The sequence below is a fragment of the Emys orbicularis genome, chromosome 2, assembly GCF_028017835.1.
Source record: "Emys orbicularis isolate rEmyOrb1 chromosome 2, rEmyOrb1.hap1, whole genome shotgun sequence".
Taxonomy (NCBI): domain Eukaryota; kingdom Metazoa; phylum Chordata; order Testudines; family Emydidae; genus Emys; species Emys orbicularis.
Genome location: NC_088684.1, coordinates 70,238,577 through 70,266,407, shown reverse-complemented (window position 1 = coordinate 70,266,407; position 27,831 = coordinate 70,238,577). Strand labels below are relative to the sequence as shown.

At 42.4% G+C, this 27,831-nt stretch overlaps 1 protein-coding gene across 3 annotated transcripts in view; it reads right to left on the bottom strand.

Annotated features, from left to right (window-relative positions):
* Positions 1–27,831, bottom strand: part of ATP6V1H (ATPase H+ transporting V1 subunit H) — a 99,285-nt gene that overhangs the window by 50,557 nt on the left and 20,897 nt on the right. For all 3 annotated transcript variants that reach the window (XM_065398206.1, XM_065398208.1, XM_065398207.1), the window contains 7 exons: positions 26,751–26,864; positions 25,217–25,321; positions 22,052–22,105; positions 12,973–13,070; positions 11,964–12,156; positions 5,540–5,718; positions 3,891–4,016 (listed from right to left, as the gene is read on the bottom strand). In XM_065398206.1, the coding sequence (XP_065254278.1) occupies positions 3,891–4,016; positions 5,540–5,718; positions 11,964–12,156; positions 12,973–13,070; positions 22,052–22,105; positions 25,217–25,321; positions 26,751–26,864 (869 nt within the window). The remainder of the gene's footprint in view (positions 1–3,890; positions 4,017–5,539; positions 5,719–11,963; positions 12,157–12,972; positions 13,071–22,051; positions 22,106–25,216; positions 25,322–26,750; positions 26,865–27,831) is intronic.

Here is a 27,831-nt window from a genome sequence, read left to right as displayed (position 1 = left end):
ATGAAGAGCTCCTGGCTGTCGGGGAAATCAGTGGTGCAAGCGCTGTCGACTGCCTCGTCCTCCTCATCTCCTTCCTCATCTTCCCCGTCCGCTAACATTTCCGACGAGGAACCGGCCGTGGACAGTATCCCATCCTCTGAGTCCACGGTCACTGGTGGGGTAGTGGTGGCGGCCGCACCTAGGATGGAATGCAGTGCCTCGTAGAAACGTGATGTGTGGGGCTGGGATCCGGAGCGTCGGTTTGCCTCTTTGGTTTTTTGGTAGCCTTGTCTCAGCTCCTTGATTTTCACGCGGCACTGCGTTGCATCCCGGCTGTATCCTCTCTCTGCCATGGCTTTAGAGATCTTCTCGTAGATCTTTGCATTCCTTCTTTTGGAGCGCAGCTCTGAAAGCACGGACTCATCGCCCCACACAGCGATGAGATCCAAGACTTCCCGATCAGTCCATGCTGGGGCCCTCTTTCTATTAGATTGCACGGCCATCTCTGCTGGAGAGCTCTGCATCGTTGCCAGTGCTGCTGAGCTCTCCACGCTGTCCAAACAGAAAATGAGATTCAAACTGCCCAGACAGGAAAAGGAATTCAAATTTTCCCGGGGCTTTTCCTGTGTGGCTGGTCAGAGCATCCGAGCTCGAAGTGCTGTCCAGAGCGTCAACAGAGTGGTGCACTGTGGGATAGCTCCCGGAGCTATTACCGTCGATTTCCATCCACACCTAGCCTAATTCGATATTGCCATTTCGAATTTAGCGCTACTCCTCTCGTTTTCGAGGAGTACAGAAGTCGAATTTAAGACAGCTCTATGTCGAATTAAATAGCTTCGTGGTGTGGACGGGTGCGGGGTTAATTCGATGTAACGGCGCTAAATTCGATATAAACTCCTAGTGTAGACCAGGCCTCATAAACAACCCAAGGAAATGTTGTCTAGATGAAATTACTGTAAGGTGTGTGCATCCCTGATTGAAAAACGATACTCAAAGAGTAGTTATCAATGGTTCGGTGTCAAACTGGGAGGGCATCTAATGGGATCCTGCAAGGGTTTGTCCTGGGTCTCGTGCTATTCAATGTTTTCAATAATGACTTGGATAATGGAGTGGAGAGTATGCTTGTAAAATCTGTAGTGATACCAAGCTAGGAGGGGCTGCAAGCACTTTGGAGGACAGAATTAGAAGGGACCCTGATAAATTGGAGAACTGGTCTGAAATTAACAAGCTGAAATTCAATAAAGATAAGTAAGTAGGAAGGAAAAATCAAGTGCACAAATACAAAATGGGGACCCAACTGGCTAGGCAGCAGTACTACAGAAAAGGATTTGGGGGTTAGAGTGGTCATAAATTGACTATGCGCCAACAGCATGATACAGTTGCAAAAAAGGTAAACATTCTGGGGTGTATTAACAAGAGTGACATAAGTTCAGCAGGAGGTAACTATTCCACTCTACTCAGTACTGGTGAGGCCCCAGCTGGAGTATTGTGTCCAGTTTTGGATAGCACACTTTAAGAAAGATGTGGACAAACTGGAGAGTCCAGAGAAAAGCAACAAAAATGATGAAAGGTTAAAAAACACAGGCATGTTAATATCCTGAGAAAAGAAGACTGCTAATGGTCTTCAAATATGTTAAGGGCTGTGATAAAGGGGACTGTGATCAATTGTTCTGCGAATCCACTGGAGGTAGGACCAGAAGTACTTGGCTTAACCTGCAGCAAGGGAGATTTAGGTTAGATATTAGGAAAAACTTTAAACTATAAAGGATAGTTAAGTCCTGGAATAGGTTACAAAGGGAGGTTGTGGAATCCCAGCATTGGAGGTTTTAAAGAACATGTTAGACAAATACCTGTCAGGGAGGGTCTGTCTTCGTCTTACATCAGTGCAGGGATATGGACTAGATTACTTTGAAGGCCCTTCCAGCCCTACATTTCTATGATCCCATGAAAACCTACATCTTTAATTACACCCAGAAATTAACTGAAAACCAGTCCACCCTGTGAAGGATAGGGGCAGCGTACCCTGTATGAAGCACAACTAAAAGCAGGCTTCTGTACCTCATTATGTGCAACCAAAATTTCAAAGTGGTCTTCAGGTGTAGCCTACATCCAAAAGAAATAGCCACTGCTTTTTAGCCTATAGCACATTGAGTAAAATAGCGACTGCTGCTATTGGACATCCAGAAATAACACTTTAGTATCATAGTAATGAGCATGGCATGAAAAAGCAAAATAGAGCCATAAGGACAAATGAGCGTAATTTTGGTTTGCAATCCTGAGCAACAGAAAAGTAGGCAAAAATCTCCCATTTTCTCAGTGTCCTTCTCCCATACTTCTATCATATATAGGTTCCATATTAGCTTACTAGCTCCTATCCAGGCCATAATCTCAAGTAGTCACCAAGACAGCAGATCAACTGGACTGTGCAGTGGATGGAAGATGTAAAGTTGGAGATCTTCTACACAATAAAGGCACCACAGGCCACACCATCTGGCTAGCACCCCCACAACAGACTGATATGCAGATTGTACAGGGTTTTTTGTTTGTTTGTTGAGATACTGGGGTCTTTCCTCTGGAAAAGATATGCCCTGAAAAAGCCTCCAAAGAGGAACTCAAGGTTTTGCTGGCCATCATTTGAAAGAAACACTGGTTTAAATTATTGAGCATAGCCCAAGGCACTCCCTGAGCACTACCAGAACCTAAATTAAATTAAATAAATTAAAATTAAAAATTAGCGAGAGACTTTAGTAACTAGGAGTCATCTGCTTGAGTTGCAAATTCTGCTTCCTCGAAGATTGCTCAGAATCAGACTAGAGTGTCAATCTTACCCAAAGCAGAGTGAAAATTTGCCCTGGCATGAAACACTGGTTTCTGTAAGTGAGTCAAGACACTCCAGACACCAACCTGCCTACCACTGGAAACAGTTCTGCTGATTGGGACTTTGTCTCCAGCACAGGATCTACCGCTTGCACAGCCATTGTTAGATCTCAACTTGGCCAGGCTCACACCATGCCTTCTATTTTAGCATCATGTACTCCAGTCATCTCCCTGCTTTAAATGTTGCAATCCAGATTTATACAACATTGACATGGAGGAACAAATTAGAAGAAGGGACACTTTGACACCACGCTATCAATGGTAAAGGACACACAATCAAAACGACTAACTAGGCAACTAACAGAGCATTCACAGCCATCTAAAAATCCAACTTTCTTGATTGGCTTCCGAAAGCCAGCCAATTAAATAGATAGGCCCTTAGCTCCATCAGGAAAGGTGGGCTCCAACCTCAAAATGGTGCAAGTCCTTGTCACATACTGACAAGGACAAGTAGCTGCACTATTCAATCCCACCTCAGAAACTAGATCAAGAGTGTAGAGTGTAACATATTGAGCCAGAGGTCACACAGAATAATCCCACAGCTGTAATGATATCCTCAAGCTCATCACCAAAAAATGGTATTTAGAAGAGTGATGGAATGCCTGACAAAATTTTAACTAAGGTAAGGTGAAGTCAGACTTTTGGACTGTATTAGCTGATATTTCTTTAAGTGTATTTAACTGAAATAGTTTAAAAGCCACCATGTGTGATAATTCACTTGCAGTAAGATGGGTTTTGAATACTTTCTCTATTACATAATCAACGTAAGTACCTGGCTCAGTTAATGAAATACAAGCAATTCAACTTCTGAGCAGATGATTCCCATTGCCAAAAAGCCACATACTTTAAACAGTAATATGTTCTGACCTTCTCTTCTCCCTAGGTAAGGTTTCTACAAAATTAAATTACATTACTTAATGCTCATATTGAAATAAATACCATAGTACACTTGGTTTAAATTTGAACACTGAAAATATACTTTAAAGAACAGCATGAAGAGAGAATCAGAATTTTATGAAAATTAAAGAACTTACTTCAATAGCTCGTAATTCTTTTCATTTAATCTCACAGCATTCTCTCGCCAAAATTTCTCAGATTTGTGTACAGGACTCCATTCCAATCTTCCTGACTTGAGCTCAGAACTGTACTCATCAAATGAACTAGAGTGCAAAAAACACACGGTGAAATACTAGTTTCCCATGAATGGGCCTTTAACAATACATCAGAAGCTCTGCTCCTTGAGAGAGAGTAGGATTTGTTATGACAAACTTGAAAGTCACAGTTCTTTACAAATCTGTATCAAAATTCTGATTTGGATAAATTGTTTAAAAATATTGGTGGAACATCCTTAAGCAACATGAAAGTGAGCACAGGTTGAGGGGAGGGAAAGAATATCTTTGTTTGAAGTCCTCTCACTTGGCCCACTTCAGAAACTTAAGATTTAGGCCTGATCTACACTAGAAAATTAGGCAGGCACAACTACATTGCTCTGGGATGTGAAAAAAATCCATACCCAAGTGGCATAGTTAAGCTGACTTAAGTCCTTGTGTAGGCAGCACTAGTCGACAAAAGAATTCTTCCATTGACTTAGCTACTGCCTCTCGGGGAGATGGATTACCTATGCCGATGGAAGAACCCTCCCATCAATGTAGGTAGTGTTCACACTGAAGCACCACAGCAGTGCACTGTGCCATTGTAATGTTTTAAGTTGCAGGGTTAAAAAAAAAGCATTCTCCCCATACCTCTACTTTACTTTTACACAGAACAATCTTAAATTTACTGATCTGAAATATAAAATGTTTTAAAAACTCTCTAGCAATCCCATTTTATTCATAAGTGAACTATTCTCCTAAATATGGGATTACAGATCCCAAGAAAAAAATCTGTTAACAGTACACGTTTAGAGACAGCTAAACTGCTTTGTGCATTTGTTAGTGGTTACTAAAGTCTAAAAAGGAATTCCTCTGACCAGGGATCACGGACCCAACTTAGAGATACAAGTTATAATCTAAATTATACATCCAGCATAAGTTGAGATAAATGACTCACTAGTGTACATGTGTTCATTTGGCATTCTATGGGTCTACACTAAGTTTCATATTTTGAAAGTACCGAATTTGGCTCCAGTGCAAGCAGATGCAACTCTTGTTGAAAATCCTGTCTATTAAACTGTCAGTTAAGAAGCACGTGTGCATAAGCATAGTAGATTTTTCTAGTCAGATATATGACAGACATCCAGTTAGAAACTGGATCTTTCATATACTGTCGGGAAGGGTAGGTCTACACTTACCCGGTAGTTCGGCGGCAAGCAAATCGAACTTCTGGGTTCGACTTATCGCGTCTTGTCTGGACGCGGTAAGTCGAACCCGGAAGTGCTCGCCGTCGACTGCGGTACTCCAGCTCGGCGAGAGGTGTACGCAAAGTCGACGGGGGGAGCCTGCCTGCCGCGTCTGGACCGAGGTAAGTTCGAACTAAGGTACTTCAAACTTCAGCTACGTTATTCACGTAGCTGAAGTTGCGTACCTTAGTTCGAATTGGGGGGTTAGTGTAGACCTGCCCGAAGATATGGTATACCAGAATACCACCAGCGTATCTACTATTTTCTGTTTTAAAACATAATTAAAATAAATAAGTTAGCCAGTATTTCAAGTGACAGTTTAAAAACTCATACTATAAAATATACCTAAGATCCTGGACACTCTCACCAAGTTTTTCCAGTAGAAACTTAATATCCTCACTTATGTCTTCATCATCATATTTCTGCTGATCCAAGTTCTCTAGTTGCTTCAGAATTTTGCACTGGATCATAGCGAGAGCATACTCTTGGCGAGTTTCTCTTTCAATAGATTTTTCCAAAAGATTCTGGGGGGGGGGGAAAAAAAAAAAAAAGGTAAAAGTTGAGTGTAAATAATCTTTTACAGTTTACAAATGCTACTCTTAATTACAGATTTATCTTTCTGCAAATATCCTCTAAGACTAATTTGAATTATGCAAGAAGGTCTGTAGTTTCATCAATAGTATTAATCATTTATTAAAAGGCTTGCTTGAGAGTGCAATATTATGAGCGGACAAGGATTCCAACATATTTTGGCCCTAATTTTCAGTTAGGTTAGTACAATTACATGCTCAAGAGTGCCTGTCCAACAGCATGAAAGTGACCAGTTTATATTAGTTCCTATTTAACTTTCTATATAAAGAGAAATATAACTGGGCAACACAGTATGGGAAGGAGGTGACCAGCCCTCTGTGGAGAAAGAAGTGGTTCAGGACTATTTAGAAAAGCTGGATGAGGACAGATGCGCTGCTTCCGAGGGTGCTAAAGAAGTTGGCGGATGTGATTGCAGAGCCACTGGCCATTATCTTTGAAAACTCATGGCGATCGGAGGAGGCCCTGGATGACTGGAAAAAGGCTAATGTAGTGCCCATCTTTAAAAAAGGGAAGGAGGAGGATCAGGGAACTACAGACCAGTCAGTCTCACCTCAGTCCTTGGAAAAAATCATGGAGCAGGTCCTCGAGGAATCAATTTTGAAGCACTTAGAGGAGAGGAAAGTGATCAGGAACAGTCAGCATGGATTCACCATGGCCAAGTCATGCCTAACCTAATTGCCTTCTATGACAAAATAACTGGCTCTGTGGATGAGGGGAAAGCAGTGGACACGTTATTCCTTGACTTTAGTAAAGATTTTGATATGGTCTCCCACAGTATTCTTGCCAGCAAGTTAAAGAAGTATGGGCTGGATGAATAGATTATAAGGTGGATAGAAAGCTGGCTAGATCATCGGGCTCAACGGGTAGTGATCAATGGTTCCATGTCTAGTTGGCAGCCGGTATCAAGCAGAGTGCCCCAAGGGTTAGTCCCGGGGCCGGTTTTGTTCAATATCTTCATTAATGATCTGGAGGATGGTGTGGACTGCACCCTCAGTAAATCTGCAGATGACACTAAACTGGGCGGAGTGGTAGATACGCTGGAGGGTAGGGATAGGATACAGAGGGACCTAGTCAAATTAGAGGATTGGGCCAAAAGAAATCTGATGAGGTTCAACAAGGACAAGTGCAGAGTCCTGCACTTAGGACGGAAGAATCCCATGCACTGCTACAGACTAGGGACCGAGTGGCTAGGCAGCAGTTTTGCAGAAAAGGACCTAGGGGTTACAGTGGACGAGAAGCTGGATATGAGTCGACAGTATGCCCTTGTTGCCAATAAGGCTAATGGTATATTGAGCTGTATAAGTAGGAGCACTGCCAGCAGATCAAGGGAGGTGATCATTCCCCTCTATTCGGCATTGGTGAGGCCTCATCTGGAGTACTGTGCCCAGTTTTGGGCCCCACACAACAAGAAGGATGTGGAAAAATTGGAAAGAGTCCAGCAGAGGGCAACAAAAATGATTAGGGGGCTGGAGCACATGACTTATTAGGAGAGGCTGAGGGAACTGGGATTATTTAGTCTGCAGAAGAGAAGAATGAGGGGGGATTTGATAGCTGTAATCAACTACCTGAAAGGGGGTTCCAAAGAGAATGGATCTAGACCAGGGGTCGGCAACCCACGGCACGCGAGCCGATTTTGAGTGGCACGCTGCCTGCCCACTGAGAGGAGGAGGAGGAGGGGCGGAGGGGCCGGAAAGCGCCACGCTGGGGGAAGAAGGGGGAGGAGGGAAGCTTGGCTGCCGCAGGACCAAGCTTCTGCCTCCTGCCCCCGCAGGGGAGAGCGGTGGGGGGCGGGGGGTAGGAGGCAGAAGCTTGGTCCTGTGGCAGCCACGCTCTCCCCCCCCCCCCGTTTCTTCCCACAACGTGGTGCATTCCGGCCCCTCCTCCTCAACCCCCCCCCCCCCGCCAGCGATGCGGAGCAGAGCCGAGCCGAGAGGCAGCATGCTCGCTGCTCCGTAGAGCAGGCAGAGAGAGGTAGGGACGGGCCTTGGGGAAGGGGGTGGAACAGGGAATATCCCTCCCAGCCCCACGAGCCGAGCACCCCAGCCTTCTGCCCTGCACCCCCCCCCACTCCCTCCAGCCCTCTGCCCTGCACCTCCACACACCCCCAGGCCTCCGCCCTGAACCCCCCCACACCCAGCCTTGTGCCCTGCACCTCCACACACACCCCAGCCCTCTGCCCTGATCCTCCCCCCACATACCCAGCCTTGTGCCCTGCACCTCCACACACACCCCACACCCAGCCTTGTGCCCTGCACCTCCACACACACCCCATCCCTCTGCCCTGATCCTCCCCACACACACACCCTCTGCCCTGCACCTCCACACACACACACCCCATCCCTCTGCCCTGCACCTCCACACACACCCCAGCCCTCTGCCCTGCACCTCCACACACACCCCAGCCCTCTGCCCTGCACTTCCCCCCAACACCCAGCCTTCTGCCCTGCACTTCCCCCCAACACCCAGCCCTCTGCCCTGCACTTCCCCCCCAACACCCAGCCTTCTGCCCTGCACCTCCACACACACACCCCCAGCCCTCTGCCCTGACCGCGAGTCGCCCCGCTCAGCCCGCTGCAGGCCTAGGTGAACAGAACCCCAGGCTGGAAGTGGGCTGAGCAGGCTGGCGGCGTAAGATCAGCATTTTAATTTAATTTTAAAGGAAGCTTCTTAAACATTTTGAAAACATTGTTTACTTTACATACAATAGTTTAGTTATATAATATAGACTTATAGAGAGAGACCTTCTAAAAAACGTTAACATGTATTACCGGCACGTGAAACCTTAAATTAAAGTGAATAAATGAAGACTCGGCACACCACTTCTGAAAGGTTGCCTATCCCTGACCTAGACTGTTCTCAGTGGTAGCAGATGACAGAACAAGGAATAATGGTCTCAATTTGCAGTGGTGGAGGTTTAGGTTGGATATTAGGTGGTGGAATATCCTTCCTTAGAGGTTTTTAAGGTCAGGCTTGACGAAGCCTTGGCTGGGATAATTTAGTTGGGTATTGGTCCTGCTTTGAGCAGGGGGTTGGACTAGATGACCTCCTGAGTTCCCTTCCAACCCTGATATTCTATGATAACATTTTAGAAAACGAAAGACAGGCCTTGCAATGCATAGTTCACATCTGAATCTAGAGGTCAACTTCCTCAAAGTCTGGGCATATTCAGATCAGGGATTTTAGTTTAAGCCCATCTCTATTAGTAAGAAGAGTGCTGGCATAAGCACATAGTGCAGCAGCCAGTGATTTTATTGACTCCCACTATCAGTTCATTATCTTTAATTCAATTTAATCAGGTTCAAATTATGCTATTCAATCAAAGCCAGTCACTTTTTACTATGATAATGCACATTATCGATATAAAAAAAGCCTTAGTGAGCAAAAGCCATGTTCATATGAATAGGTCATAATATCTTTCAAGAGCAAGGGAAGTAATTACCTGGAGAGAGAGAGAGAGAGAGAACGAACGAACGAACGGGACCACTGATTTAATGTATGCAGTGTTTTAGGTGTGCAGATCCCAGGGCATTAGAGAGACACGGTGGATGAGGTAATATCTTTTACTGGACCTGAAGAAAAGCTCTGTGTAAACTCAAAAACTTCTCTCTCACCAACAGATGTCAGTCCAGTAATTTAGTGACATTTCTACTATAATGTTTCTCAATACTTTGCTTAAAGAGAACAATGTCAGATTTATATTTAGGGTTCTTCAAACTTCCTAGACACGTAGTACAGTAAAACATGATCAATGAGTAATATTCTCTTTAAATACAACCATAGAATTTTTTTAAATTACTCTCAGGTTCTATTGCTGCCTTCAACAGCCAAGTACAACCGAACTGGCTGAAATGGGGGAGAAGGTACTCCCACACCCTCCAATTTCATGATCTGTCATCCTTTACATATAGACAGCTGAAGGAATGTCTAGGCACAGATGGACAATGCAATTCAATATGAATTTAATTTATTTCTGATACTTTCTTCCCCAACTTCTATAAACCCCAGGCTTTAGGTTATATGTGATACTTTACTGCCCTCCAATTTGTAAAAGCTCAATTTTGCAATCAGAAATACCAAAACTGCTGAAGACACGCAATGAATTATGGACGAGAGGTTGTATTTAATTTATGCAGTCCTAGAATTGTCAGCAGGGTCCAGGTTTGCAAGAAGACACTGTCTGTATCTCCTGAGAAGACAGTGTTTGATATATGATGACTGGGTGACTGTATACTTCAATTATTAAAAGAGAAGATTAGATTTAAACAACATGTTTAAAAAAGTAAAATTTTGTACTTTTTTGCTTGAGCCTGAGAAAGGATTATAGCAGCTAAAGAAGAGTTTATTTCTGCAGGTCAATAGCATGGATTAGTCTAAGAAAGTCAGAAACAGGAGCTCCTTTTCTGGTATATTAACCATTCAAGGATAAAGAAACTCGGTGGGTCAGTGGACTGCACTGCCTCTGGAGTACCCCTTCCCCAGCCAGTACATGATTCTAAGAAAGGTGGGAGTAAATCCCACCAAAAAGGTGGGGAAAACATTTTATAGTAGCAAAAATCTAGCGAGTAACCACAACAAAGGCAGGTTGCTATGGAACTGGTGACGCAGAAGTTTTCATGTGCACAGTGGTCAACTAACGTTACCACAGGAATCTTAACATACTTTTTTGTACTTTATATCTTTGAGCTCTTTAAGGAAGATTCACAAAAACTCCAAACATGCACTTCCTGGAGACAAAGGTATGTTATTGGACAATCCTAAAAACAAAAGGTATGTTACCAGACAGCTAGCATAGACTGAACATCCTTCTCCCATCCAGACCTAGAGACTGAGGTGGAGAGAATCTGAGGTGAACCCTCTCTGCAACAACAAAAATGGAGGATTCAGGAAATACCTAGCTGCCACAGAGCAGATTATGACCAGAAAGCAGATTCCCATATTTTGAGTTTCTCTGCCCAGTGGCCCCAGGGCATTCTGGGGTTCAAGGTCCAACAAGTTTCAATTTGGGTGTGCAACCTAGAGACCATACATTCACACACCATTGCGGTAGGGAGAAAATAATTTCGTGGGTGGGTGGGTTTTCTGGGATGGTTATGAAGACCAGAAGGTTGCCTTTTAACAAGTACAAAAGTGCAATAAATATCACTGCTGAAGTGCATAGCTTGCAATTTAAGTTCCATACTCCACAAGTTTTAAATTCTTATAACTTTGTTAAACCAAAAAAAAATTAAAAAAATTAAAAAAAAATAAAAAATTAGGAAGGCTGAAACTCATAATGAAGATTACATCCTTGTCAGGTTTCAAGTTTCCAAATACAGTAATTACATTGGAGCCCAGCCAAAACGTACAACTGTAGCTCTTTCCATAAAAAGGAAGTTTCCCATGTCCCCACCATCCTCCCTCAACTAACCATTTTAATTCCCTATACTATACACATGACCACATTTGAAAAGGTGTGCACATAAAACATCCAATGCGTGGGTGCAAGAAGGGATGACACATTCAAATCAGAGTATGTTTGCGCATGTGTGCGTGCGCACGCAAAGATTCAGGAGGCAAAAATGCTTTGGTATTATAAAACATCTTGACAGGATCAGCCATTTTCAGATTTTACTGATATAATATTGCAGCAGAAGTCAACTACTCAGTGCTCTTATGTGGATAACTCCTCCCAACATACATTACACTATCTATACTTATGCCAGTCTTGCAAAGTTTGTCCTCAGAAAGCTTTGTTTTGGACATATACATAAAATCATTTTCTATCAATCACAATAAAATGTTGGTGAGTAGATTTTCTGCCTGAGCTGGTACATTTTTATGAAATATCTGCAAGGCCAGTTTACCTATTTATTAAGTGTTAAAAGAGTGTCATTCTTGTGTTCTAACACCAATTTCTGTATCAGCATTTTTTTAACACATTCTGTAAATAGGATTTTTTAACAGAATATAGAGGAACACTGAACATTCATATTGGGATCTGCCAGTTCAAAAAGGCACAAAAAGCTGCATGCCTTTTACCCTACAAAGAATCCACATATTAACTCTGGCTCTGAAAGGAAAGCCAGAGTTAATGTGGACTACACATTCAACCCAGCATGCCTGGAAATAATCTATGGAAACACTTTGGTAAGAGACAAAACCATGTAAACCCACTACAATTACAGTCAACTTCACTTACCCGAAATGCTGCAAGGATAATTCTAGTTACTTTCTCTTTGACAGATTCTTGGAGAATGTCAGACAGAACTGGAACAATATTATATCGACGCAGATATTCACACATTTGAGGACTGAATGCCAAGAGCCATATGGAGAAAATCATCTGATACTGGAGCTGGAAGCCACATTTGTTACTCAGGACTCCCATGATACTGAAAGACACAATTAACATAGGTAGTAGTGCACGTGTCCTTTTAATAAGTTAATTGTGCATCATGTTGATATTTCCAAAACAAAGTTTTTCAGAATTTTAATTTCACTAGAAATTGACTTTTTGATCCTCTTCAAGACAAAAGGAAATTTTGAAGTGTCAGAATTTCCAACAGAACAAAAATTTTGAGTTTCAATCAGCTCTAATAATTAACAAGTCACTTACAATACAGAGATTTACATAGTGATCTTTTCCAAGTAAGGCCAGTGATAAGTTTCTGAACTCATGTACCATTTATTCCTCTTTGAAAGAAATTGACAGGGTTTGGATAGAAAGTGATCTACTAAAAACATTACATAATAAAATGGAGCTATAACTCCAGAAAGTATCACTCTTCATCAATACATACATTAAAGTTTACTGCAAGTTTCTACTGGACCTTCAAATTTTATTTAATCTGTTTTCAATAACCTGCAGTATCTCAGTCTCATATATAACAAACCCCCAGCATGGTGCTCTAACCTTTAAGACAAATAGCTATGATCACCTTTAAGTTATTAATAGAACAATACTTTATGAAGACCTAAATAGTTATGTGGCTTCAACGAGTACCCATATTTTTCAGCTCGTTTGCATGCATACGTTACTATACGAGCACAAATAAGAATTTCAGGCTCAAATACTATGGCTACAAGTAAGAAAGTTTTTTGAAAATTAAGCCTAAAGAGTTCAATGGTAAGGAAGGTCATTTGGGGAATAACCTATTGTGCATGTTTGAAATGTAACTATTCCTGCATAGAGTAAGTAATATACTCACCAGTTTACCCCATCTGCTTCTACCCATGCAAAACGATATTCATTGACCCTGAGCATCAGCTGCAGGCATCCAGCAACACACTGTACATACTGGGAACTCTAAAGAGGAAACAAGAACACCACGTTTATTTTTATGATTAAGGAACTAAATAGTCTTGACATTTTGTAAAAATTTCAGTAGGCCAGAGATTGAATTACAGTATTTTTCCTGTTCTGGACACTAGCTTTCATAATATCTATAAAGGTTCTGGTTTAGTCTCCATACACCAGTGTTTCCTGAACTGTTCAACACAATCTTTATAAGGAAGTACAGAAAAAAAAAATTACTACAAATGTGAATTTTTGGAAGAAAGCGTCAAATTGAAAGCCATTTTTCTAAAAAATGGCTATAACCTATGTCCTGCAATGGTGTGTCCATAATTCAGTCTAAACTAGTGCAGGAGAAGAATGTGTGCAACTGGCTGCTAGTAGAAGCTCTAGCAAAATATTATTAAATCTGTACTTGTGATTGTGACCGGATTTGCTTTATGGAAGTGTTCAAGTACCATTAAAAAATGGAGGCAAGTACTCAGGCACGCAGGAAAATGCTTCACCGTTTCATACACCTCCAAATCTTTCTGCTAAGAAAATGCTTGGAAACCTGCGCAAGTCCTTTGAAAGGTTATTGAATTTCTGACTTTATGAATTGCAGCTTGAGATTGTTATCTTCACCACCAGCTTCTTTCACAAAGAAGTGAGGTGGCTCTCAGGAGGTGAAGTGCTAACCAGCCTCTTCATATTAAGAAATTAAGATTTTTTGTGACTAATCATTAATACCTCTTGGGCAGTACATTAATACTACACCTCTACCCTGATATAACACGGTCCTCGGAACACAAAAAAAATCTCACCGCGCTATAGGTGAGACCGCGTTATATCGAACTTGCTTTGGCCCCCCCGTCCCTTGTTCCCTGACCGCCCCCTCCAGAGACCCCTGTCCCTAATCACCCCCAGGACCTCACCCCCTACCTAACCCCCCTGCTCCCTGTCCCCTGACTGCTCCGACCCCTATCCACACACCCCGCCCCTGACAGGCACTCACAGGCAGTGGCGGGAAGTGGAGCAATGTGGCCCCAGCCCGCTCCACTCCGCCACCTCCCAGCCGCGGCGCTCCGCTTCCCGCCACCGGTGAGTGCGGGGAGGTTGGGGAAGGGATGCCCCCTGCACTCACCTGCGGCAGGAAGCAGAGCGCCGTGGCTGGGAGCTGGTGGAGTAGAGTGGGCTGGGACCGGGCTTCTCCACTTCCCGCTGCTGGTGAGTGCAGGGAGGTTGGGGAAAAGACGCCCCCCGCACTCGCCTGCGGCGGGAAGCAGAGCGACACGGCCTCAGCCCGCTCCACTTTCCTTGCCCCAGCCGTGTCGCTGGGGGGGGGGCGGAGGGGGAGGAGTTGGGGAAAGGTCCCGCACTCACCTACGGCGGGAAGCGGAGCGCCGCAGCTGGGAGCTGGCGGAGTGGAGCGGGCTGGGGCCGGGCTGCTCCGCTTCCACCGCTGCCGGTGAGTGCAGGAGGGATCCCTTCCCTCAATCCCCCTCCCCCAAGAGACACGGCTGGGGCCGGGACAAGGGAAGCGGAGCGGGCTGCTCCCGGCCCCCCGCTAATCCCCTGGGCCACTCTGGGACTGCGGGGCCCTCAAAATTGCCCCCCCCCCCCCCACAGCTCCTGCCTCCTAGACCCTGGAGGGGAGCCCCTGACCGCCCCCGAGACCCTCTGCCCCGGCCCAGCCCGGGACCCTTAACACGCTGCTCAGAGCGGCATGTCAGAGCTTTACCGCGTTGTATGTGAACCCGTGTTATATCAGGTCGCGTTATATCGGGGTAGAGGTATACATTGCTGGTATTTAGAAAAGGTTGACACTTGATTCCATGGTGGAAAATGAATATTCTGTCAATGCAAACAAGGTAGAAACATTCACTGGAAAGCTTGAAAATTTGTCTTCCAGAGCACAGAGAGGAAGAATGGAGTTCCCTTTTTCTCCCCAGTATGACGGGAACTGCGATGTCAGTCAGGAACAATTCAGCGTTTGAGCAACTTCAGATTCAGCTGCAGAACTATTATTCAAAGCTTGCATTAAAAAAAGAGAGGTGGATCACTAACCACCTTCCATTCAACAGACCACTGAGTCTGCAGCACCAGCAAGGCCACTGAGACACAAAAGCCTGGAAGTTGCTCTCTAGCGAGGATCTGAGAAAACGGTCTAAAGGAATATCACCTTGTCCTTATTGAAACCTTGGAAGTTCTCATCTTCTTACCTTTGTGATTTACAAGTGTTATTAGAAGTTCCTTCATTTGATGGAGATCTAGAACATAAATCCCTATACTTCAGAAAATCTAAGCAGTAATCAAACTGTGATGGTGGAATACGGAATATTGCCACAGCTTTGGCAGCTAACAGGATTTCTTACAAGAGGCAGATTTCCTGGAAAAATCAAGAACTCTAACTGTAATCTTAGCTCTGTCACAGAACCCCTCTATGGCACTGGATATAAATTCAGAAACCCCGGGGCAGAGATTAGAGTGAGAAAAGAACACAAGTCATGTCATGCAGCTGGAGCCGATAGAAGAAGGATTAGGGGAGAGCAAGAGTCACACTGTACAGGGCTTTGAAGCCGGCAACAGTATTTGACCACTGGAGGCAATTGTTGCAAAAATTAGATAAATGCATGTTAAATAAGTATTAGTGTCTACAGGCTCCAAAAAAAGAATAGGATATACAAAAAGAACACTGCATATGGTAAGAGACAGTCCCAGTCCCCAAAACCCAACAATCTAAATAGAGAAGAGAAGAGCTGTGAAAAGAATTTACGCAAGCACTATGTTTTACTGCTGCTGCTAGGGCCATTTTATAACACACATCTGAATATGCCTTCTGTGTGTGTGTGTGAAACCGAAGTCCTTTGTTTGCTTATACAAGTATAGGGCAGTTCCTCGCACTACATTATGGTAATTCTTCGCCTTGTTTAGCAGTATGTAAATGGTCTCACTGTCTAAAGCATCTCAGCTAGATTTATGCATAAAAATATGACCAGAAAAATATTAATATGTATTCCCCAAAATTCACCTCCACATTTTAAAAGGTGTATTTTTAAAGTTTCTAAACAATTTATTTTATTATGTTAACAAAAGAGCACGTAAGCTATATACCAGGAAGAGTTTCCCAGAAGTGAAGTCTGCTATAGTGTGGAATAATCTCCTAAAAAAAGGTGGAAAGCCCGATCATTTGCTAGGATATGTTCATTAAAACATATACCAATACTCTTATATGAACAGTCAATGAGCTTAATGGATTAAAAGGTTTTCCCTCCCACGTCTCAATCTCAATAGCTCCATGATTGCAAGATACATACATAATGTTGACTGAAGTTTAAAATGTGATTTGGTCTGCATATTGTACTTCTCATAGCAGCAGCAGCAGCAAAGTTCTCAAAATGTGATGAGAATGGTACTTTACTCTGATTTCTCTAAGATTCTCAAACATCTTGACTAATTTATCGGAACATACTTAGACATGTTTTCCTACAAGCCTGTATTTTCTCCAAGTGCCTCTAAAACAGGGGTCGTCAACCTTTGGCACCCGGCCTGTCAGGGTAAAGCCACTGGCGGGCCGGGCCGGTTTGTTCATCTGGAGCATCCGCAGGCACGGAGCCCCGCAGCTCCCACTGGCCGCGGTTCACCATTCCCAGCCAATGGGAGCTGCGGCAAGCAGTGGCTAGCACTTCCCTAGGCCCACGCCACTTCCCACAGCTCCCATTGGCCGGGAACGGTGAACCGCGGCCAGTGGAAGCTCCGGGGCTCCATGCCTGCGGATGCACCAGATAAACAAACCAGGCTGGCCCGCAAGTGGCTTTACCCAGATGGGCCGGTGCCAAAGGTTGCCAACCCCTTCTCTAAAACATCATGGTAGATCAGCAACATTGTAGAAGGTCAAGAATTTCAAACACTTAAAGGAGGAAAGAAATTTCAAGACAAGTCCTGGATGAAATGAAAAGGTAAGAGACAATAAGAGATGCTTATGCTGTTCCACAAGAACTGCAAATGAATTCGTTCCCCTCTCCAGCCCCCACTTCTACCTTTATATAACCAGAAGCTGAAGACCACACAGTGATAATTAACAAGGACATTTATTTTAATAGATAGGTATTTGCTTTCATAAATCTTGGAAGTAAAAGGTAACATAGAATCACAGAAATCATAGAATATCAGGGTTGGAAGGGACCTCAGGAGGTCATCTACCCCCTACTCAAAGCAGGACTAGTCCCCAACTAAATCATCCCAGCCAGGGCTTTGTCAAGCCTGACCTTAACATGGATGGAAGCATCTGCTGTACAAACCAAAACTACTAGCTCTTGAAACAAATTAACTGTATAAATTTCAAAAATTTTAGTCATTGATCTGCAACATAGGAAGTATCTCTCTATTACTGAAACTAAGAATTGCCAGATCTTTAAGACACAATCATAAAAGTGATCTCCCAATACTGCTTTCAATTAAAATAAAAACCCCTCATTTTTCATTAGGATGAGCCATAATTTCCTCATGTCTGCATAAAAGGCTGTCATTGCATCCTTAACTCATCCTCAGTTTACATACTGAAGGATATGTGTAAGTAAGATTACTCACTGTTCTAAGGCCCTATGACAAGGGCCATCTGCATAATAGAGACTTGAAACAGCAATATTGCAAAGGAGTGTCTGAGAATGTTTCAGTCTCCACTTTTAGGCCTTGTCTTCTCTAGGAAAAAAAGGGGGGGGGTATTTTTAACCAACTTTAATCTAACCTGCGTTAAAACCTTAGTGAAGACAAGGTAAATTACAGTTTTAACCCACCTTAGCAGGTAACCGTGGCCAGTTAACATGGGTTAAAACGACAACATACTTTGTCTTCACTAACCCAAATTAACAACCTAGTGAATGCAAGTTAAAAATACATCTTTTTCCTTAGTGAAGATACTGTTTTACATTTAAAGGAGATGCAGCAACTCCAGGTGTATGCTTATAAATCTCCTAAAAAGCCATTAATGCCTTTAATTTTAACACCTTCCTTGGAACCTAAAAATCATCAAGTGTCAAACTGTTTATCTTGCCACCGCTTTTGCAAGAGTAGTGGAGTGAAATTTCTTCACTATGCCACAACAATATAGAAAATTGAAGTTGAGGTTCACTTTCACCTGCTACGTTGCCAAGTTGCATTCTGAACTGCACTGCCTACATCACACAGACGAATTGAGTCTAACCTTCCCTTATAAACCAACTATGCACTGCTGTTTCCCAGTGTCCAAGGCTGAGGAGACAAGGCGTGGAATTCCGCTCTCCTCCTCAGAACTCAGTTTACTCAAGTAAGAAGGCTTGATAATGCCTAAGAAAGCACTAAAAACTTTCAAGGCACGTTTTTGTAGCTGCATATTGTAGAGGTTTATCTGGGGTGATTTTATATGTAATATTTTCTGCAGTATTTATAATAGGATACATTAAGGAGACAGAAGCAACTTACCCTCTGAATTTCCTTTGCTGCCAATCAGAGTTTGATACCGAACAGCTAATGTTCAGTTTTTAGTATTTAATTGCCCCTTCCTTTCCCCTCCTCATAACTGGAATGATGCTACCACTACCAGCTCAATGCAGATGTAATTGTAATATCCTGACTCAATGTGAATTGATAAGCAGAAGCACTAGTGTCCCACACATTTCATTATCACATAACATTATGCAGCACATGTTTTAGATAAATACTTTTGTTTCTTGGTGCCATCGAGTGGCAAAATTGTGTAGTACAGCTTGAAATCAAACTGCTTTCTATAATTGCCATCACAAAGACTCTGCAGTCAGAACATCTTAACTGTTCATCCATATGAAATTAAACAGTTAAACTATCTACTGCCCAAATGGGTTGCATTTTGTTTAAAAAAAAAAAAAGTAATATAGATTTTAAAGTATTTAATATATCCTTAAGTTCACACAAGTGAATTTGTTTTCTGCAGAGCTATATTTTTATAATTCAAGAATTTTTATTCAACAGTTACAACATTTTGAACACAGAATCATAGAATATCAGGGTTGGAAGGGACCTCAGGAGATCATCTAGTCCAACCCCCTGCTCAAAGCAGGACCAATCCCCAGACAGATTTTTTTACCCCAGTTCCCTAAATGGCCCCCTCAAGGATTGAACTCACAACCCTGGGTTTAGCAGGCCAATGCTCAAACCACTGAGCTATCCCTCCCCCCAAACAAAACAAACACAAACAAAAAGCTAAACTATTTCACTGTATTCTGGAAGGTCTAGAAGATATGACATGTTTCAACCAAATGCAATTTCGAAGAGTGGCTAATAAGCCCTTGGAAAAAGTCAAAGTTCAGAATTGAAATGTTGACTGTTCTTAATCAGATCACAAAAAAGAGACACTAAAAGCAAAACTGCATTATTTTGCATTCAGAAGTCCGCATTTCTTTTATCTAGACTTATGCTTCACTCATTAAGATTTCTGTTTTCATAGAATCATAGAATATCAGGGTTGGAAGGGACCTCAGGAGGTCATCTAGTCCAACCCCCTGCTCAAAGCAGGACCAACACCCAACTAAATCATCCCAGCCAGGGCTTTGTCAAGCCTGACCTTAAAAACCTCTAAGGAAGGAGATTCCACCACCTCCCTAGGTAACCCATTCCAGTGCTTCACCACCCTCCTAGTGAAAAAGTTTTTCCTAATATCCAACCTAAACCTCCCCCACTGCAACTTGAGACCATTACACCTTGTTCTGTCATCTGGTACCACTGAGAACAGTCTAGATCCATCCTCTTTGGAACCCCCTTTCAGGTAGTTGAAAGCAGCTATCAAATCCCCCCTCATTCTTCTCTTCTGCAGACTAAATAATCCCAGTTCCCTCAGCCTCTCATGAGCCATGTGCTCCAGCCCCCTAATCATTTTTGTTACCCTCCGCTGGATTCTTTCCAATTTTTCCACATCCTTCTTGTAGTGTGGGGCCCAAAACTGGACACAGTACTCCAGATGAGGCCTCACCAATGTCGAATAGAGGGGAACGATCACATCCCTCGATCTGCTGGCAATGCCCCTACTTATACAGCCCAAAATGCCGTTAGTCTTATTGGCAACAAGGGCACACTGTCGACTCATATCCAGCTTCTCGTCCACTGTAACCCCTAGGTCCTTTTCTGCAGAACTGCTGCCAAGCCATTCGGTCCCTAGTCTGTAGCAGTGCATAGGATTCTTCCGTCCTAAGTGCAGGACTCTGCACTTGTCCTTGTTGAACCTCATCAGATTTCTTTTGGCCCAATCCTCTAATTTGTCTAGGTCCCTCTGTATCCTATCCCTACCCTCCAGCATATCTACCACTCCGCCCAGTTTAGTGTCATCTGCAAATTTACTGAGGGTGCAGTCCACACCATCCTCCAGATCATTAATGAAGATATTGAACAAAACCGGCCCCAGGACCGACCCTTGGGGTACTCCGCTTGATACCGGCTGCCAACTAGACATGGAGCCATTGATCACTACCTGTTGAGCCCGATGATCTAGCCAGCTTTCTATCCACCTTATAATCCATTCATCCAGCCCATACTTCTTTAACTTGCTGGCAAGAATACTGTGGGAGACCATATCAAAATCTTTACTGAAGTCAAGGAATAACGTGTCCACTGCTTTCCCCTCATCCACAGAGCCAGTTATCGCCTCATAGAAGGCAATTAGGTAAGTCAGGCATGACTTGGCCATGGTGAATCCATGCTGACTTATGTCAGGATCCTGAACTCGACCATCTCATGGTCACTGCCTCCCAGATTCTCATCCACTTTTGCTTCCCCTACTAATTCTTCCCAGTTTGTAAGCAGCAGGTCAAGAAGAGCTCTGCCCCTAGTTGGTTCCTCCAGCACTTGCACAAGGAAATTGTCCCCTACACTTTCCAAAAACTTCCTGGATTGTCTGTGTACCGCTGTATTGCTCTCCCAGCAGATATCAGGGTGATTGAAGTCTCCAATGAGAACCAGGGCCTGTGATCTAGTAACTTCTGTTAGTTGCCGGTATAAAGCCTTGTCCATCTCATCCCCCTGATCTGGTGGTCTATAGTAGACTCCCACCACGACATCACCTTTGTTGCTCACACTTCTAAACTTAATCCAGAGACTCTCAGGTTTTTATGCAGTTTCATACCGGAGCTCTGAGCAGTCATACCCCTCTCTTACATACAATGCAACTCCCCCACCTTTTCTCCCCTGCCTGTCCTTCCTGAACAGTTTATATCCATCCATGACAGTACTCCAGTCATGTGAGTTATCCCACCAAGTCTCTGTTATTCCAATCACATCACAGTTCCTTGACTGTGCCAGGACTTCCAGTTCTCCCTGCTTGTTTCCCAGGCTTCTTGCATTTGTGTATAGACACTTACGATAACTCGCTGATCGTCCCGCTTTCTCAGTATGAGACAGGATCAGAAGATCTAATAATCCAGTTTCCTCATCAACTAGAGAAATAAATTATGTTTACACCTATATTTAACAGGTATATACACATTTTTAAAAGCCATCACCACTAAGACTATCAATAATGGGGAAGTTGGTTGTAATTCTGCTCTCAGAAGTCAGTAGTATTCCAACAGAGTTCTTGCTCTTAGCTTCCTAGCACAAGACTGGTGGAGTTTCCACAGCTCTTAGATTGGACTCCCAGGAGTCATTAGAACCTGGGAGATTCCAAGTCAGGCCACTCATCACAGAGTCTGAATATCCCACTCTGCATGTTCCCATTCATTCCCTTGAGTGCACATGAGGCAGAGGTCCCGAAGTAAACCCATACAAGAAGAAAATAGTATAAAAATAAGCCCCAAGGGGGGAGAAAAATAAATTTAAGGTGTAAACATAGGAACACCTTTAAAATGAATTCCCCACTTCTCCCTTTCCCCACCCCATGTAGCTTTTAGGATTGGTTATAGTCTGAGCCTGTTTTAAAATTGATACAGTCAAAGTTAAAATTTGGTGAATAATAGAGACTGTTTGATGTTTTAGGAGGCCACAACATTAACAGGTTACAAAGAGATACTCACATCACTGGTTGAGACTGTTCCTGTTTCAATAGCACCCATGGTACCACGAAGTTTCTAGTGCAAGAACAAAAATTGTTAGCTTTTCTTGTTAAGTCAATTATATTGCTATTACAATAACTTTATGAAAATCAGGATTATCCCTTAGCCCCACAGTACAATTTCCACTATTTTGTCCAGGCCAGTTGAGTGTCCCAAATGTCACTGTCCTCCACTATTTTCATTCAGAGACTATTCTACAGCTGACCAGATCGGTTGGAAAGTCCTTTTACATATGACAAAACTGTATCTAGCTAAGTCCATTTCTAGTGAGGAAAAAAAAAAAAAATCACGCTGATTCTACCCTCACAAATCAAGACTACACTAACTGGCAAATAGCAAAGCATCCTCTCACAATCCAATGTTTTGGATTATCCCTGTTTATACGAAGGTGGCAAGAACAACAACAGAACAATAATACCCAAGTGGTCCAGGACAGTGTTATGAGATACACTGAAGTGCATTTTCTCCTTTGAGTTTGTGTACATAACAGGGTTAGTCTCAGAATGGTGAAAGCAGAAAGACTATAACCCTGCCTTGGATAATATCAATAAATGACAGTGAAACTGCTTGAAACTTCAGGAAGCAAAAGCAAAACTAAGTTTAACCCACACACCTTCTGGGTGTGGTGTTCTGTCCCAGCTACTGGCACCAAAACCACTTAGAGACAGTTAAATGAGTCTGCTCTACAGCCTTAGCGAAGAGCCAGTTGGCTTTTAGCTCATGCGATAGAGGCTCATGCACTAAGCTCCAGAGGTCCCAAGCTCAATCCCGCCTCAACTGGGAAGTCTCTGAAGCTCAGGACATGTTTCCTTAGCTAGGGGAAGTATGTAACCCACACATCTCCTGGGTATGGTGTTCTGTCCCATCGGGGGGGGGAGAGGGAGAGAGAGATTAATAAGTTTGCTCTACAGCCTTAGCTAACAGCCAGTTGGCTTTTGGCTCAGACACTAAGCTCCAGAGGTCCCAGGTTCGATCCCACCCACCAACAACCGGGGTCTGTCAGCATTACATAAGCAGTCCAAAAGAATCCAATGTGAAGCTATATATTGGCCAATGGCACTGAAGTATAATTTTGACATAATTCAAAGTATTTTCCCTGCCTAGAAAAGAGTCAGGATTACTTCCAGACATCACAAAATACATTTCAAAATTTAAAAAGGTGTATTTATAACAATGTTCTTTATATTTCAAACTCAACTGCAAATGATCTAAAAACACTTGAATCAATTTGAAGATATCAAGGCACAGCACTGAGTTTTTAAAAATAAAGTCACGCTTTTAAGATTCTTACTTTTATAGAAACCATATGGTCTTCTTCAAAAGGTCCTTCATTTCCAAAAATATTTCTGAGTAAAGTTCGGTCAGAAAGCCTACTGAACTGAGTCCCACAATTTATTAGAATTCAGTTTCACTCCAACACACCATTATTAGAGAATGACAAACTGTTTGTTTTTGTAAACAACCTTACACAAAAGTAACACCACCCATATGAAACAGCAAAGAAACATGGTTTTGCTTCTGAAGAACAAGTCATTCTTACTATACTAGAGCTATTGGAACATGCCAATATTGCTCAAACATTTATGCATTTTTAGGTGGCTTCACAGTTTCAGATTGTTGGTGTCACTAGGCATAGCTACCAGGTAACTCAGGGGAGTAGAAGGCCAAAAAGCCGATGAAGCTCTTCTGCTCTGGGCCTACCTGAACCACAAGACTCCATCTTGTGAACTCTCACCTACTTCTATGCTAACTGCTTACATGTTGAAGCAGAAATGTAAGGGTCAGCTTTTCTCTAGCATACAGCTGCTGTTTTGCTCAGACTGCTGTAAACAGGCCTTGCAAGTTCAAAAGATAAGCAGACGAATGGGAATTTTTCTAATTGTAACTGCTACAGAAGGGAGGGGTGGGAGGGGTAAGAGGGAGTAACAGAACAAAGGCTTGCACAGAAACTGCTTGGCGTATAAAAGGTAAAAGTTGTTTGTATGTGCTGCACTGGATTTGAGACATGCTGGTCTCCTAGTGCCATTTCAGAGCTCTGAAATAAACTTGGCTTGCTTTCTCCCCTCGGTGTCTTTATTGGTGCCAAGCACACCGGGCGACGGACCCCTGTTTGCCTTCTCGAGGCCTTTTTAGGCAGGCAACAAGATGTTTCAGACTAAGTGGGGAACAGTTCAGGGGGGAACAATTTTTTTTAAATGGACTCTTCAATCTAGCAGAGAAAGGTATAGCACACTCCAATGGCTGGAACTTGAAGTCAGATAAAGTCCAACTGGAAATAAGGCATAAATTTTCAACGGAGAAAGTAATTAACCATTGGAACAATTTACCAACGGTTGTGGTGGGTTTTCTATCACTGGCAATTTTTAAATCAAGATGGGCTATTTTTCTAAAAGATCTGCTCTAGGAATTATTTTTGGGAAGTTCCATGGCCTATGTTGTACAGGAGATCAGATTAAATGTTCACAATGATCCCTTCTGGCCTTGGAATCTATCAATGTTCCTTAGAGTGCAGTTACACTCCAGAAAGCAACAAGAAAAGGAGTTCTGTATTCAATTGCTATAGATGATTTCCAAAACTGTTCAGCATAGAAGTCAAGACATGATTTTTTTCCCCCCGAGTGCAAGCCCTCCAAAACAAAAAATATGGGATCTGAAATAAAAGGATTATGTTCTCTCACACTAAATCACCAGGAGTCAGCATCTTTGTTATTAAATATAAAAAGCAAAATGGAATGCAGTTTGCTCTCTCATAGCTGTGCAGACTTTGTGGAGATGACACTTTTCAATCAATCACGAAAATAGATATGCTGAATCAGAATGTGCTTGTTTCCCCCCCCCCCCAAAAAAAATCCTCCTTTTCTTACTCTAGCTGGAATTGAATATACTTTCAAGTACTGTATATGTGAAGTTATATCATCTCTTACTTTAGAAAGCAAGTCTATGGATTTGAAAGTTAATTGTAACTGGTAATTACTGAAATCTAAAGCTTTTTTCTTTAAACAAATAATGCATATTTTGTTAATACAGTTACACATTTACACTTTATATACCTTTGTAGGGAAGTTTAAAAATGTAAGCCTTTTAAGAGTGCGTTCTAATTTTTTGTTTAAAGTTTAGGTTTTTTACCTGTGAACTAAGTTGAGTTTTAATCCAGTTGAAGTAATAATTCAGATCACTGCCTTCCATCAGCTCTTTTCCCCAGGCAGCCAATTTGGCAATAATTCTTGCTGCCTGAAAAAGAATTTGGTAAATAGAACTTCAGTTGCAAGTGATCAAAGATTGAATCGAGAAAAAAATACTGCTGTATGCTTTGGAAACCAATTTTGGGGGAAATATTGCTACTTACACAAATACTGCTGCTTTATACATTTTTCAAAGCAAAGCCTTATAGTTTGATTTATTTATACCTAATATTTGTCCTTCAGCTTTTTCTGTTGGCTCTGCCCCTCATTAGTATGCAGAAGCAGTGTACACAGATCAGAGGTTATAAAAGAAAAGAAAAATCTAAGACAGCATTGTTGCAGTCTAGGGCTTGGTCCTGCAACTGGCTCCTTTCAGAGGCAGGTTTCTGCCAACACAAAGCCAGTTGCAGGATCTGGTCCTAATTGGGTATTTAACATTCATTAATGTCAATTTGCTTAATTTTATATTTAATGCTCACAAATATCAGTACACAAAGAAACTTTAAATAAGTACATGCACCCATACTGAAGCAATAAATATACACCTCTACCCTGATATAATGCTGTCCTCGGGAGCCAAAAAATCTTACCTTGTTATAGGTGAAACCGCGTTATATCGAACTTGCTTTGATCCCCCCCCCCCCCCCCCCGATGGGACAGAACACCCCCCCAGAGCGCTGCTTTACCGCGTTATATCCGAATTCATGTTATATCGGGTCACATTATATCGGGGTATTATATATTTATTTTTGCATTTAAAAGGACAGGAAAACCACAGGGGAAATGAGATGGAATCTTCTGAGGAGGAAACTGTACAACACAGAAAACAGGTTTTCATAAGTAGTTCTTCACGATGCCTATGACATGTGAGAAACATACAAACTGGAGCTGTTTTCTATGCCTACAGTCTTCCCAAGACAATTTATATGCATTCAAGGAATTTTTTGAGGAAAACTGTCAAATTATGCAGCAGGACTTCTACATTCTGCAGTACTCTAATGCAGCAGACAAGAGAACCTATAATAACCTCAACTTTTACATATAATATATTGAAGTGAATAATAAAATTACTGCCCTTAAGGTTTGAAAAGGTACTACAAAATTGTATACTAAAACGCATAATTACAGAGGGATCATTGGTTGGTGGATATTTTCTAGTAACTAAACAGATTTCTTTAAAGAAAACTGTTTTTACCACAGATATTTCCTGATCAATGAGACAGGCATGATAATTCAGAACAAAGAACAATAGTTCCACATAACACTACTTTGATTCCCGGGAAAAGCAGCATGTATTTTGTAACAAATGGTCATGCAAAATGTGTTGTGTGATAAAACTGGTTTGCCTGACTTGTAAAAGAAAAGCCTTTTACCACAAAAGGAATTATTTAAGTTTTATGAATCTGCAAACTCCAAAAAGAAAATAAGTTTCTATTTTCACCACAGCATCTTTGGAGATAAACGCAGTTAAAGCTTACCATGTGCACAGTGAAGAGATCTTGGCGGTTCAACATAGGCAGAAAGTAGGACCATGCAGTGTTCTTACCACGTTTTGCATAGTCAAAGAAAATACTAACACGCTGATGCTTTTCCTGCAAAGGGAGGGGGAGGGAAGGAGAAGCTCGTCAGTATTTCAGTCACAATTTTACGTTATTTTTTCATTACATTGTCTTATATTCTCATGAGGTACATTATGAGAGATACACTTCCTGTGTCAATCCCCCTCATTTTAACTACTACCACATACCATTGTTGGATATCCAAAGTGTTGAAACCCAGACTTTAACCACTATTCCATGCTGGTTCCCCATCAACTCCTAAGAGACCGATTCCTCTCTCACACTCCCAGTTATACTGCAGTTTATGCAGTGTCTGCTTAAAAGAAAAACATGCTTCTTTCTGGCTCAGACATTCAGAATGAAAGATTACATAGCTACTGTGAAGGGCCACATTTTCAGAGGGTTGCAACTCTACCTCCATTTCAGCTTAATAAACTCTGGGCATTAACTTTTTTAAACATTATTTCTTGCACACAAATGACAGGATTTGTGTGTGCATATTTGCACACTGGTTTGCGCTTTCAAGTCTGTGTGCATGCACAGGAATGTTCTATGTGGCCTTGAAAGTCTATCCTGAAGACTACAGTTGATGCTTATCTCCAAATGCAAGCTCCCATAAGAGGAATTGGAGTTGTACAACAACACTAGCCACAGTTTTGTTTTTTTCTGTTTTGTTTTTAATGCTAGTTTCAAACTGAGGTTTAGTGAGCATATTACGCATATATTTAAATTAATGGAGATGTCCTATCTCCTAGAACTGGAAGGGACCTTGAAAGGTCATCGAGTCCAGCCCCCTGCCTTCACTAGCAGGATCAAGTACTGATTTTGCCCCAGATCCCTAAGTGGCCCCCTCAAGGATTGAACTCACAACCCTGGGTTTAGCAGGCCAATGCTCAAACCACTGAGCTATCCCTCCCCCCAGAGATAAAACTGAATGCCACTTTTCCCTCTAAGTTATTCTTTATTATAGTTTGTAAATTACACAGATGGATACCAGCAT